General features: G+C 35.0%; 3 protein-coding genes across 3 annotated transcripts; 2 read left to right on the top strand and 1 right to left on the bottom strand.

The window, feature by feature from the left end:
* The first annotated feature begins 817 nt into the window (after window positions 1-817).
* LOC126682020 (uncharacterized) lies at window positions 818-1749 on the top strand. Its single transcript, XM_050377579.2, has one exon. It carries the CDS (start codon window positions 923-925, stop codon window positions 1523-1525), a length of 603 nt encoding a protein of 200 aa, XP_050233536.1. The 5' UTR covers window positions 818-922; the 3' UTR covers window positions 1526-1749.
* A 967-nt stretch (window positions 1750-2716) lies between these two features.
* On the bottom strand, window positions 2717-5063 carry LOC126682006 (glutamate-1-semialdehyde 2,1-aminomutase 2, chloroplastic-like). The gene is made up of 3 exons (XM_050377563.2): window positions 4774-5063; window positions 4526-4699; window positions 2717-4019 (listed from the first exon to the last, which is right to left on the bottom strand). Exons 1-3 carry the CDS (start codon window positions 4948-4950, stop codon window positions 2952-2954), a joined length of 1419 nt encoding a protein of 472 aa, XP_050233520.1. The 5' UTR covers window positions 4951-5063; the 3' UTR covers window positions 2717-2951.
* A 1864-nt stretch (window positions 5064-6927) lies between these two features.
* On the top strand, window positions 6928-11178 carry LOC126665931 (kinetochore protein NDC80 homolog). Its single transcript, XM_050358860.1, has 4 exons — window positions 6928-8112; window positions 8631-8871; window positions 10348-10494; window positions 10864-11178. Exons 1-4 carry the CDS (start codon window positions 7013-7015, stop codon window positions 11080-11082), a joined length of 1707 nt encoding a protein of 568 aa, XP_050214817.1. The 5' UTR covers window positions 6928-7012; the 3' UTR covers window positions 11083-11178.
* The last annotated feature ends 1563 nt before the right edge of the window (window positions 11179-12741 follow it).

The raw sequence follows: 12741 nt of genomic DNA, 5'->3' as shown, positions 1-12741 counted from the left end.
TCCACACAATCCGGCGGTAGATAGGATGCCTGTAATACCCTTTCGAAGTTCTGTTTTGGCTAAGGCTATGGGTATTTATTAGTTGTATGATTTTATAGTAACTGTATAGCGACATTTTCTTGTCCATAAAGAGACATTCCACCCACCAATTTATTAGTAGTAGTCCAATTAGTAGTATTTTAGTCTATCTTATAGTTTCATGTCTTGAGTTAAATTGCACCTAAAGCCACTTTAAAAATTTATAAATAAAAATAAGTTATTTTTATTGTGTAATTGACAGACACGGAGGTAGAAGGGGCAGTCGGAGCAATTGTCCCTCCTGCTCGACCAAATACTTTTTTCTTTTTTGCTCTTTCATTTTTCTTTTTTGCTGATATAATCTAATCATAGTCTTTCCTCCCATACATTTCCCCCGCTCGGTTATATTTGTAGCTTGATGTACGGTGTAAAGTGGCAAATAGTCATTTCGATTAAGAATCGAGTTGGTAGAATAAATTGATATAATAAAATTGCAAATTTGAACCAATCAAATTAATCATTTATATTGGTTGATGTGTTAAATTAGGAATAATATATATAAATACAAACATAAAATATTATTATGAATTTAGTTAATATTTACTTTAACTTTTAGCTATAATTAAACTAAATTTGACTTTATTAATCAAATAAAATAAATTAAAATCATTCGCAAATTTAATTAAAATAAATCAGTTACTAACCCCAAACTCACGTTACTCACAGTCTATTGAGTCTCCGATTTAAAGTCGAGGTAAAGCCAGTCTTATATATGAGTTTTTGTAAAAGAAAGAAAAAAGAAGAGGTAAAAACTTGTTGAATTAGTTGAACTAATACGTCCAAATAACCACCTACAACCACCCCCTTCTCTATTTACATACCAAATCGTATATTCACCATAGCCATGCCTCCTCAAGATTTCTCCTTCCCAACTCTCCCTCCCGACCCTCTCTTTTCCGGCATCGATTCGCCGCCGCTATGGCGCTTATCTCCTTCGGCCTCTCCTGCTCATAATTCTCCACGCCACATCATCGAAACCAAACAAGAAAATGAAGACAGTGATGATCAACAAGAAGAAGACGAAGAATTTAAAGATTGTTTTCCACTGCATAAATTGGATCAAAGAAAGAGCTTTTCTTGGGTAGAGAAACAAATTTCAAAATTCAACGACGAGCGCGACGATGAGAGTGATGCTAAAGAAGAAAAGATGGACATGTTATGGGAAAATTTTAACGACGATAATTCGTCGTTAAAAAGAAGTGGTAGTACTTCAAGATTTGATTATGTTTATGATCGTAATGATGATCACGATCCAATGACAAATACAGGATGTGTTCAATCTTTAAGATTGAGCAAGACTGGTACCAAGAAATCGGCAGCGCCGGGTTTTGTTGTGTTCATCAAAATATTGAAGAAACTTTTCTTGCTTCATAATTCTAATCATCATCGTGTTATTGTTCAGACTCACCGTTCTCGCAACACAAGACCTGTAACTCGATCATGGTGATCCATTCTTGGAAATTAAATGATTCAAGAATAAATCAAATCTCGGATTTTTACAATTCTTTTTCTCTATTGTCATTATAAAATTATCAGATTCGAACATTCTGCTGCTCTTGAAATTTAAAGAATTGAAATAAGAACATGAAAGCTCCAATCAGGCACTGGCCAAGTAGCATTTTGCTATGTATTTTTGGATTTTACATTTTATAAAATAGTATTCCATTTCAATTCTCGGCATACTATATATGGATATTATTGATTTTTCAAGAGATAAGCCGAATTAGAGATAAATTATAAACTTTTGGCTTCGTTGCGACTATCCCACACGAATACAATAAACCTAAATTCAAGAATTTGTGATCTGAATATATTGCAAATCAATTTTGGTATGATTGCAGTTCATGCATGTAATGCGTTAACATACAAATGTAGATAAATTGTTAAAAAAATCAGATGAAATTATTCATTAATAAATTAAACAATCTGTTGGGACTTTTTAATGATTGTGTGGAACTTTTGAAAAATAAATAAATTGAAGAGTTAAATTTAATTTAATTTGTAACAATCATATTATTTGACCATAACAGATTTAAATGACTGAAGGAAAAAATGAATTTAATCAAACATTAGAAAGAAAGAAAAAACAGTTACTGTTTAGGGAGATAGTAGTATTTCAAACTTAAAATGAAGGGGTAAATAATAACTGTCCCTTCTATTAATAAGATATAGAACTAGACTAACTAAGCCTGGGGACACTAGTTGGTTCGTGTGAGAAGGCTGGTTTTGCAGATTGAATCACACAAGCGTGAGGGGTGTTCAAATTTGGTTTATGTGGATTATAAAATTTTAAATTCAGTTTAGTTTATATGAAATTTATGTACCCATTTTGACTATTTAAAATAGGAGTAAGCAAAACTCGAGGCAAATTGAACCAATAAATTTAGTTTGGCTCGGAATAATTTGAAAGTTTAAACAGTTCAGTTCACTTATGGTGCAAACTAACTAAAAAAAACTAACCAAATTACCTCTTTGGTTCGGCGTATACTGTTTTAAATCCTTATAAATTCAGTTTGATTTTAAAAAGAAAAATATAATACAATTTCGGTTTGAATAGAATACACGCCCCTAATGTTAGGTATGAAGTGATGTTAACATATCAAAAAACAAAATTGACCACAAGGTTGCACCTGAATAATAATAATAATAATAACTAGGAATTTATAAACACACCTGCTGAGGTGAGATTGTGAAGATTTAATTAACACAAACCTAAACTGAAATAATACACTCAAACTTCAACAGGTTACTCACTGAATAAAACTGATAAAAATCGAATTGCTATGTGTCTTCAGACATATCAATACAAATGAGGGCTCACATTGACAAAAGGGGTTATTTTGATCGGCTCGTAGTACAAAAAGATCTACTCTCTAAATCTTGCGGAAAACTTTCTCAGCTGCATTTATCGTATGTTGAATATCTTCAGCTGTATGTGCCAAGCTAGTGAACCCAGCCTCAAATTGCGACGGAGCAAAATATACACCTTCCTCCAGCATTCCTTGAAAGAACCTGGCAAATTTTGCACCATCACTTTTCTTTGCATCAGAAAAGTCGTAAACAGGTCCTTCCGTGAAGAAAAATCCGAACATCCCTCTTATATGCCCACCACACATAGAATGTCCAGCCCTCTTGCCAGCATCCAGTATGCCCTGGACAAGTTCGCCTGTGATCTTATCCAAATACTCGTAACTTCCTGGCTCCTGCAACCGCTTCAGAGTGTGAATCCCAGCTGTCATTGCCAGTGGGTTTCCGCTCAAGGTCCCGGCCTGGTACATTGGTCCCGCTGGTGCAACCATTTCCATGATCTCCCTCCTTCCTCCATATGCACCAACTGGTAAACCACCACCAATGATCTTCCCCAGTGTTGTTAGGTCGGGAGTTATGCCAAAATACTCCTGAGCTCCACCGTATGACAAACGGAATCCAGTCATAACTTCATCAAAGATTAGAAGAGCGTCATTTTCTTTGGTGATCCTGCGGATAGCATTAAGGAACTCTGGTTTAGGTGGGATGAAACCGGAATTTCCTACAACGGGTTCAAGAATTACAGCTGAAATCTCTCCTTTGTTAGCCTCAAAAAGTTTTTCGACAGCAGCTATGTCATTGAAGGGGGCTGTTAAAGTTTCAAAGGTTGCTGCTTTTGGTACGCCAGGGGAGTCGGGGAGTCCTAGTGTTGCAACACCACTTCCTGCCTTGACAAGGAAAGGATCGGCATGACCGTGATAACAACCCTCAAATTTGATAAGCTTCTCCCGCCCAGTAAAGGCACGAGCTAGACGAAGAACACCCATACAAGCCTCTGTTCCAGAATTGACAAATCGAACCATTTCAATGCAAGGAACTGCTTTTATCACCATCTTTGCTAGTTCATTCTCTAGAAGACAAGGCGCACCAAAGCTTGTCCCTTTCTTCATTGTTTCAGCCAAGGCTGCAAGTACCTATAGTAGGTAAATGCAAGTTCATCACCAACATCTAACAGCTATGCATGATAAACTAGAGTCGAAGAAAACGAATTGCCACCGCAATAAAAAAAGGAGCTTCTTTCATCTATTTAAAGGAACAAAACAAATGAAAACGCAGAAATGATTGTTTTTTGAACTCAAACCCATTAGCACTCCTCATGTTGCACAGAAACTTATCGGAGTTTTGCATTTTGGCATTTTGTTTCCATATTCGAAAACGCTTCCAAAAGCTCCAAAATTTATATTTATAACAAATAATTACATAAAAAAATATATCAAATATCCAGTTCCCCTTTCAACGTGTCTCGTCTCCAGCTAGAAAAAAGACCTACTAGAATTTGACATAGCAATTGTTTGAAGTGAAAATGAAAAAACATGAACTGGCACCAATTTCCATGAAGAAATGAAAGCTGTTAAGTTAGAAAGGCTGCCAAATCAAGTGACTATGAAGTCACAAGCTAAGTAAAAAGCAAACACAATACCTGATCATCAGCATGACCAATAATGGCAGGACCCCAAGAACCAACATAATCAACATACTCATTGCCATCAATGTCCCACATGTGAGAACCCTTTACAGAATCCATAACAATAGGCTGTCCACCCACTGACTTAAATGCCCTCACCGGTGAATTCACACCTCCCGGCATCAGCTCCTTCAAAAACGATTAACAAAACAAATTCAGAAAAACATGTTAAAATTGAGTTTAGGAATGAACCCATATAATACCTTGGCGATATTGAAAGCTTCTTGGGATTTCTTGAGAGTGAAATTCTTCTTTTCTTCCTCAACGGAGACCGTCATTTTGACACATCTTGACGACAGATTTCTTCTTTGAGTGTTACTACATGATAACCCGAATAATCCAGCTGTCCCTATCCCTGTGATTGTAGCTGTAGCCACCATTTTTCACTATAAATTCTTGAAACCTGCCTCTGCCTATCTCAATCCGTGTCTGTTGTTCGGTCAAGAAAAGATAAAATGTGATTTGAAGAAGATAGAATTAGCAGCCATTGGACTTTGAGATCGTGTGCAATTTTATACTTGGGCTTTCGTTTTGTTCCTCTTCCTTGTTCAATGCTTTCAGTAAAGCCCAACTGCCTAAACATTACTTTTTTTTTATATATTGAATTTAAAAATTTTGTACTAATAAAATGTAAAATTTATAAATTTATTATCTCTATTTTTTGGATTGAATAAAATAATTTTAAAATCTTAAACACCTCATCGCATATAAAAAAATTAAACTAGTAGAGACTGAGCTCGGCTCATTTAGCACGTAAACAAATGAGATATAAGTTGCAGCTCGAATCTTATAAATTGAAATGAACTTAATTCAGTTTTACTAATATCTAAAGCACAAGCTAAAATGCTAAATATGAACATCTCACTGCGTGTCAAGCACTGGACATGAACATGAACATCTTACAGATGGGCAGGACTATGGCCTTATATATGTACTCTTCCTAAAAGCGTTAGGGACCTTTTTGAGCTGGTTTATTAAGAAAGATTAAATGTGAGCTTAAACTTAAATGGAGGAGAAGTAACACTATGCTTTCAGCGCAAGAAAATTGAAGCTATTACTTAATTTATGAAGTACAGCTGCTTGACTTGGTCTATATAGAAGTAGAGCTGAAAATTAGTGGATATGCATCCCCAATTTGTTTCATGCAAACTACAGTGACCTTATTACATTTGCAGTGCATATCTTTATTTTTGCAGAAACTTTCATATATTGAAATGTAAAGTTGTAGCGTGCTTCTACTGCATTCAGCATCATATAAAGTTTTAGGTGGTTACAAATCTAATGCTACTACATATCTTTTTTGCGGCAGTTTTTCTTAGGCGTGATAAATGATCCTGCAGCAGCTGGTTCATGGAGTTTGTTTAAATGAGAATTTCACTGCACCATGCATCATTCTCTTTTAGTGCTTCTTCTATAATATAATAAGGGCGACGTCGGATTCAAGATGTCAAAAAATACGTCAAATTTCATTGCTATTACAGGTTTCATTGCTTGGCAACTGAAATCTGATATAGTCGTTGGCTGCACCTTGATCCCGAATACTAATATAAGTGTTTTTTTTGATAAAAATTAATATAAGTGCACTTAAAAATAATGTAAGTATATTTTTTTATAAAAAAACAATATAAGTGTATTTGTTTGATAAAAATTTATTATAAACAATAATATATATGTACTAAAAAATAATATAAGTGTATTTTTTTAATAAAAAAAATAATATATATGTACTTAAAAATAATAGGGTTAATTACATATAAAATCACCACCTTTACACGAATTTTCAAAAATAACACGACCTTTAAAACGTGTCAATTCAGGGCATCACCTTTCATTTCTTTTCAAAAACAACATGGGCACATTTTTTGATAAAATTTTGCTGACTTGGACACTCAATGAGAGTGCCACGTGTCACGCCACGTCAGCAAAAATGCCACTAAAAATGTGCCCGTGTTATTTTTGAAAAGAAATGAAAGGTGGTGCCCTGAATTGCCACGTTTTAAAGGTCGTGTTATTTTTGCAATTTCGTGTAAAGGTGGTGATTTTATATGTAATTAACCCAAAATAATATAAGTATATTTTTTTAATAAAAAATTAATATAAAATTAATATAAGTGTATTTTTTGATAAAAATAATAATATAAAAAATAATATAAGTGCACTTAAAAATAATATAAGTGTATTTTTTTATAAAGAAATAATATAAAAGAACAATATAAGTGTATTCATATTTGAATATAAGTTTTAGAATGTAAGTTTTAGAATTAGAAAACAGTAAAAGGATATTTTGGTAAAATAAAAGGGCGGTACCTAGTAATGTAGGGGAGGTTATTAGTAGTCCACTAAAATAAATGAAAAATTGAAATATTCCCCATAGCCCCAAAAATTCAAATTCTCCCTCCCTCGAACCAAAAACACTCAAAAAACCAAACCCTCATCCTCCAAATGAGAGGCGCAAACCCCAAGCGCGGCCGTCCAACAGACTCATTAATCCCGCAACCAACACCAGACCACCACCGCCAATTCACTTCACGCGACTCCGATGCAAGTTTCGCCAGCAGCCGTCCGTCGACAATCGGAGCAACTCGGTTCTCCGCCGCTGAACTATACACAGACCGAGCCCAACAAAACACCGCAGTTCGCGCAATCAACTCGTATCTCTCATCTCACTCTTCAAGCCACGCGCTCCGCACGCACCCAATCTCCTCTGCCAAAGAAATAACCGACACTCTTCAATTTCTACTTCACCAGTTAGATTTCCCAGTCACCAAACTAGAAGATGATTTTTTCATCATCTTGAAGTCCCTAAATTGCCCTTTCAAAGTCAATAAATCTACTCTCCGTGCCCCTAATACGCCTCACAACTGGCCTGCCTGTCTTGCTTTAATTCATTGGCTGGTCCAAATTTGTTTGTATACAGAATATTCAAGTGTTAATTCAAGGGGGTTTGTGCAAAGTAATAGTATGTTTGTTTATTTCTTAGATACTTATTTGAACTTCTTACAGGGCGATGATGACGCTGTGGAAGCGATAGATAGGGAGTATTTTGAGAAGTTAGAGAACGAGAGAGATATTGTGGCTGATAATGTTAGGGTTTTGGAGAGTACCTTTAGAGAATTGGAAGCAAAATCCGAGGGATTGAAAGTGGGGCCGACCGAGAAGGAGAAATTGGAGAGTTTGAGGAATGCGTTGGAGGAAGATGTGGGGAAGTTCAATGCTATGATGGCGGAGTTGAATTCTAGGAATGAGGCTTTGAATAGGGTTTTGGAAGAGAAAAGGACTGAATCCGAAGTCAAAGTTGAGGAGAAAAAGAGGATTGATTCCGAGAATGAGGAGCTGAAGAAGAGAGTTGATGAGCAGAGTATTAATTCGAGGGATGCAGAGAGGATGAAGAGAGAGTTGCAAGCTGTCGAAAGAGATATAGGTGAGGCTGAAGGGGCGAGGAATTCGTGGGAAGAGAAGACTTGGGATCTTGATGCCGAAATTGGACATAAGATTAAAGAGCTTGAGACACTTGCCATGGATGCTAACCAAGCTATTAGGAGGTTTGAATTTCTTAGATTAATTTATTTTTAGTAGTGTTGTCGTTTTAGTTTGTGTAATTCATTTTGGATGGTCTTAACACATTATATGCTGCCTGTGCTGTGATGCTGATTTAGGCTGTCGAATTAATCATGCTAGTAGGAGAAACATATTCTTTTTTTTTCGGCATGTGAACTAGTTATTCTTGGACACTAGCAGGTTCTTTGTAGATATTTGGAAGTTCATCTTATGCTACAGTCCCATACATTGATAGGGCGTTAATATGCTTGATTGTCATTTCGTTTTTTGAGTTAGAGGATATTTGAAAGAGAATGTGTCGATGTGCTAAGCAGTATGTTTTATAATTAAACGCCATAAAGAGGTCCCCACGAGTTCAATGTATTTTTCAGTTATAAATTTTTTGAAGTAGTTGGCACGTGGAGTATGTTGGAACATCTCATTATTGGGTAGAATTGAAAATTGCTGGTTATCTTAGTTTTCTAATATGCTGTAGCGTATGTGATTTTTTTTATGGTCCCAGATTAAAGCTTGGCTTTCAGTACATGTTGAATACCAAAGGATCTACCCCAGCTGAAGTTATGGGGGTTGACTATAGATCTGTAGTTAAGCCTGGACTTGCATCCTTTGCAGATGACGTAAGAAAAAGCTCTATGGAAAAAATGGAAGGTTTAATCTCACTTCAACGGGAGTCTTCAGAATTGACTGCTAGGGTTGAGGCTAAAAATAAGCGTCTTGCTGCTCTTCAATCTCGTATTGATGATGTACGTAAAATCATCTACTTTATAGTTAATAAAATTATAAAAGAATTTTTACTGCATCTCTTCTTTTAACATGTTATGCTTGAAACTTATTGTTTTGGTCTGGACAAAAAATCTATTGCTCTTTTTGTAAGCAGTGGTGCACTTCATTGGACTATTCCGTTAAGAAATGCTAAAATGCTATTTTCTGGGAGAGACACGAAATGACGTAAAAGTATGTTTTCCCAAAAGATAAGCAGTGTCCGTACCACTAGCCCAAAGATATTGACTTAGTCATTGTTGAAATGCAATATGGCATGAAGTGATGAACTTCATTAACTGGATATCCACTTTGTAGTGCTTGCAATATGATGGCTACTGGATCCAAAAAAAATACATGTCCAAAGTTAGCATAATTGGACTTCTACCCTGGCATACCTTAACATTCCTACCTGGTAACCTGAGCGAATGAGTAATTTCTAACATGTTTCCTTGTCTGGAATTAGCAGAGGTTTGGGATAAAGCTAGAGGTTTCAATCCCAGATACTTGGTTGATTACTTAGGGTGCCATATGGGGACTGCAGATGTATTTTCTGGGTGAGAACTGATTGTTAGAAAATGATTTAGTGTATTGAAGGGGGTAAAAGTTTGAATGGTATTTGAGAAGGGACATTTATTTGGAATGAGGAAGCAACACTGTCATATAGAAAAGACTGAAAACGTTGGGAGTAACTGGACTGAATGTTGCATTTTGTCACTATAGTTCTTTAATATGGTCTTCTTGTTGTTATACTGTTTCCTTTCGATTCCTCTCCAGGTCTTAGAGCTGACATCATGTTACTAATTACAAGTGCCTCTGATCTATGCCAAGTATTTTGGACTGTGTTCGATGGTATTGTATTTTATTGGTCGTGCAATGTTACTGAGTGGCAGAGCAGCATCTAAGCTCTGATGTTTAATCTAGGACTTGATTTTTAATTTTCTTTCTGACGTTCATGGTATTGTTGAGTTTGCATGTTCTTTTTTTGTTTTCTTCTTACTGCTCTCACCAATTCCTTTATATCCCGGTCTATCATTTGGTATTCATATGCTATATAGCTGTTTAAAAAAGGACTTGGTTGTTTTAAGTCTGCCTTTAAGACGAGTTCTTTAATATGGTCATTGAACTGATTCTGAGAACTGTCATCTGGTAGTTTGTAGGTTCAAAGTCCCAGGTTCTGTAAGTGACTTGAGTAGTTTAGTTTAGCTATCTGTATATATTAAGGAACTATTATTGCTTATTGAAATTTTTGCTAAAATCACATCAGTTTGTATTTTGCTGATCCAGTATTGTGCAGTTTAGGGATATTAAGAAAAGCTTAAGATGGGTGATTTGTGACACAACCGACAGTAATGGATGTCAATTTTTTTTATCAATAATCAACCTTATTCACTGTTCATAACTTGTCATTATAATTTTTGTGTGGATGAACTTAATAAAGAAACAAATAATCCTGTCAGGTGGAAGCTCAGTTAATTTTGTTGAGAAATGAAACAGAGGAATTCACCAACAGATGTGCAGTGGAAGCTCAAAAGCTGTCGCAGGATGTTCAAATGGAGGCTCATAACTTGGATGTTTTGGAAAGAGAAGCCGCAGATTTTCTGAAGGTACGACTTCATGATTTGCCTATTTCTCTTTTGAACTGTTTCTGATTCGGTGATGAAACAAATTAGTTTGTCATTTTAATATATGCAATGTTGCTGCGCAGAGGTTTGCATTCGGTTCAAAACAAACTTCCGATTGTTTTAAAAACTTTTGATTGCACCAGAAGTGAATTGAAATTTAATTGCTTCCCAAACCAAACCAAACCAAAAAATGATTTTTTTTTTGTTTTACAATTTCAATCCAAACCGAACTAAATTTGTCTCTTCAGTTCGATTTTTCACTTTAGATTAGTTTTTGCACACTTTAGCTGCGCATACATGGTTGAATTCTGCAAGTAGTTCAACATAAATCTTTCAATAATTAATTTACAGGCGGGTGAAGTAAAGTTGCAAGAAGCAATGAAAGAAACTGATGAAGAAATTCAGATATGGGCTCATGAACTATTTGCAGTGGTAGATACAGTCTCAAAATATAAAGAACATATGGTGTCGAAGATCTCAGATATGAAAAGCAAGCTATCAGAAACTGCTGTTGCTGTTTCTGATATTTATAAACTTTCTTTGGCCTCACAACTTGAAAGAAATTGTTGATATGATCATGGTGATCAATCTTTTTTATTATTTTGTGTGTATTTTAAAGTTGTCTTTGCTTCTGATCTATTTTTATGGTTCAGCTTTTTGGTGGAACTATTAGCTTTTGCTTTTCAAAAAACTCTACCAAAGCGTTTGGTGAGATTTTTTTGAAGAGTTTTTTGAACTTCCAACAATTGTGGTTTGAAAAGCTCCATTTTGGAGTTTTTTTGCCAACAGTTGATAGTTGTTTCAATATTTTGAATTATTTAGACAAAATTATCCCTATTAGAATACATTATTTTTTTAATATATAATTTTTTTTAAATACTCTAATGTTTATAAATTATATAAAATTATTTTATTTATATTAAAACAATGATAATTTAATAATTTTTTAAAAATAAATCATAAATTTATCAAAAAAAATATCTAAATAATTTAAACTAAATATTACTTCTTATAAAAAATAATTAATATTTTTATTAAATATTATATAATATAATATATTTATAGTTTAATAAATAAAAACAACCATTTTATATATAAACAATAACAGCTAGTCAAATCTCCCCAAATACATATAGTTTATCAGCTACCAGTTATAAGAAACAACTGAACCAAATGGGCCCTAAGAGAAACCAATTGAGCTTTTAAAGGACTTTTAGGGGAAAAAAACTCTCCTTTTTTTTTTTTTGCCAGAAAAGGTAGTGATATATTAACAAAAACCAATTACATCAATACAACAGAAGCCTTAACATTCTGTGCCAGATTATGGGCTAAACAATTGAAAATCCTAGAAACATGACAGAAGGAAACATCTACAAAGAGAGATTTAAGATGCCAAATATCGCTGCAAATACCCCAGGCAGAGGAAAGAAGAACATTTGAATTGTTAACTGTCTGAATTACTTGAAGTGCATCACTCTCAAAGATAACCTTCGGCCAATGATTAGAAAGTGCCCAAATCATAGCATCACGTAAAGCTATAAACTCCAAAATGCCAGGGTCCCATAAAAACCTATAAACTGATGAAAATTGTGAAATAACCTGGTTGGAAGCATCACGAGCTATAGCTGCAATTGTACCAAATCTTTTTAACGCATGAGTTGCAGCATCAACATTGATTTTCAAAAAACCTACTGGAGCCATCTGAGGAGGAAGAACAGGAATAGACTGAGACAACACAACAGTAGGAACATCTTGGGCATCCAGAAATTGAGAACAATCTGTCCAGGCCAGGTTCACAGTATCCTGTTCTGAAATAAACTGATGCCTGAAAATCAGAGAGTTCCGAGACTTCCATATAAACCAGAGAAGATAGCAGAAATAAGAAATGTTGGTATTATCAGACAACCTTGCCAATTGTGCACAAACATATAACCAGAGCTGAGAGAAAGATCCCATAGTGATCCAAGAAGAGCGAAACGAAAATGGTGATAGGAACCAGCAATGTTGAGCATACGGACAAGTAAACAACATATGCAACAAAGACTCTTCAAGTTGACAATAAGGACAACAAGAAGATATCAGAAATCGTTGTGCCAACAATTCCCCACAAGGTAATGCATTATGAAGACATCTCCAAATAAAAAGTCTGATTTTAGGAGAAACATTCAAATTCCACAGGAATTTCCAATCAGCTATGGATAACAACACAGAAACAGGCACCTCAGAAGA

This window comes from Mercurialis annua, linkage group LG1-X (genome assembly GCF_937616625.2).
Source record: "Mercurialis annua linkage group LG1-X, ddMerAnnu1.2, whole genome shotgun sequence".
NCBI lineage: Eukaryota > Viridiplantae > Streptophyta > Magnoliopsida > Malpighiales > Euphorbiaceae > Mercurialis > Mercurialis annua.
The sequence above is the reverse complement of the archived record's forward strand: the minus strand, read 5'-3'. Positions and strand labels throughout refer to the sequence as shown.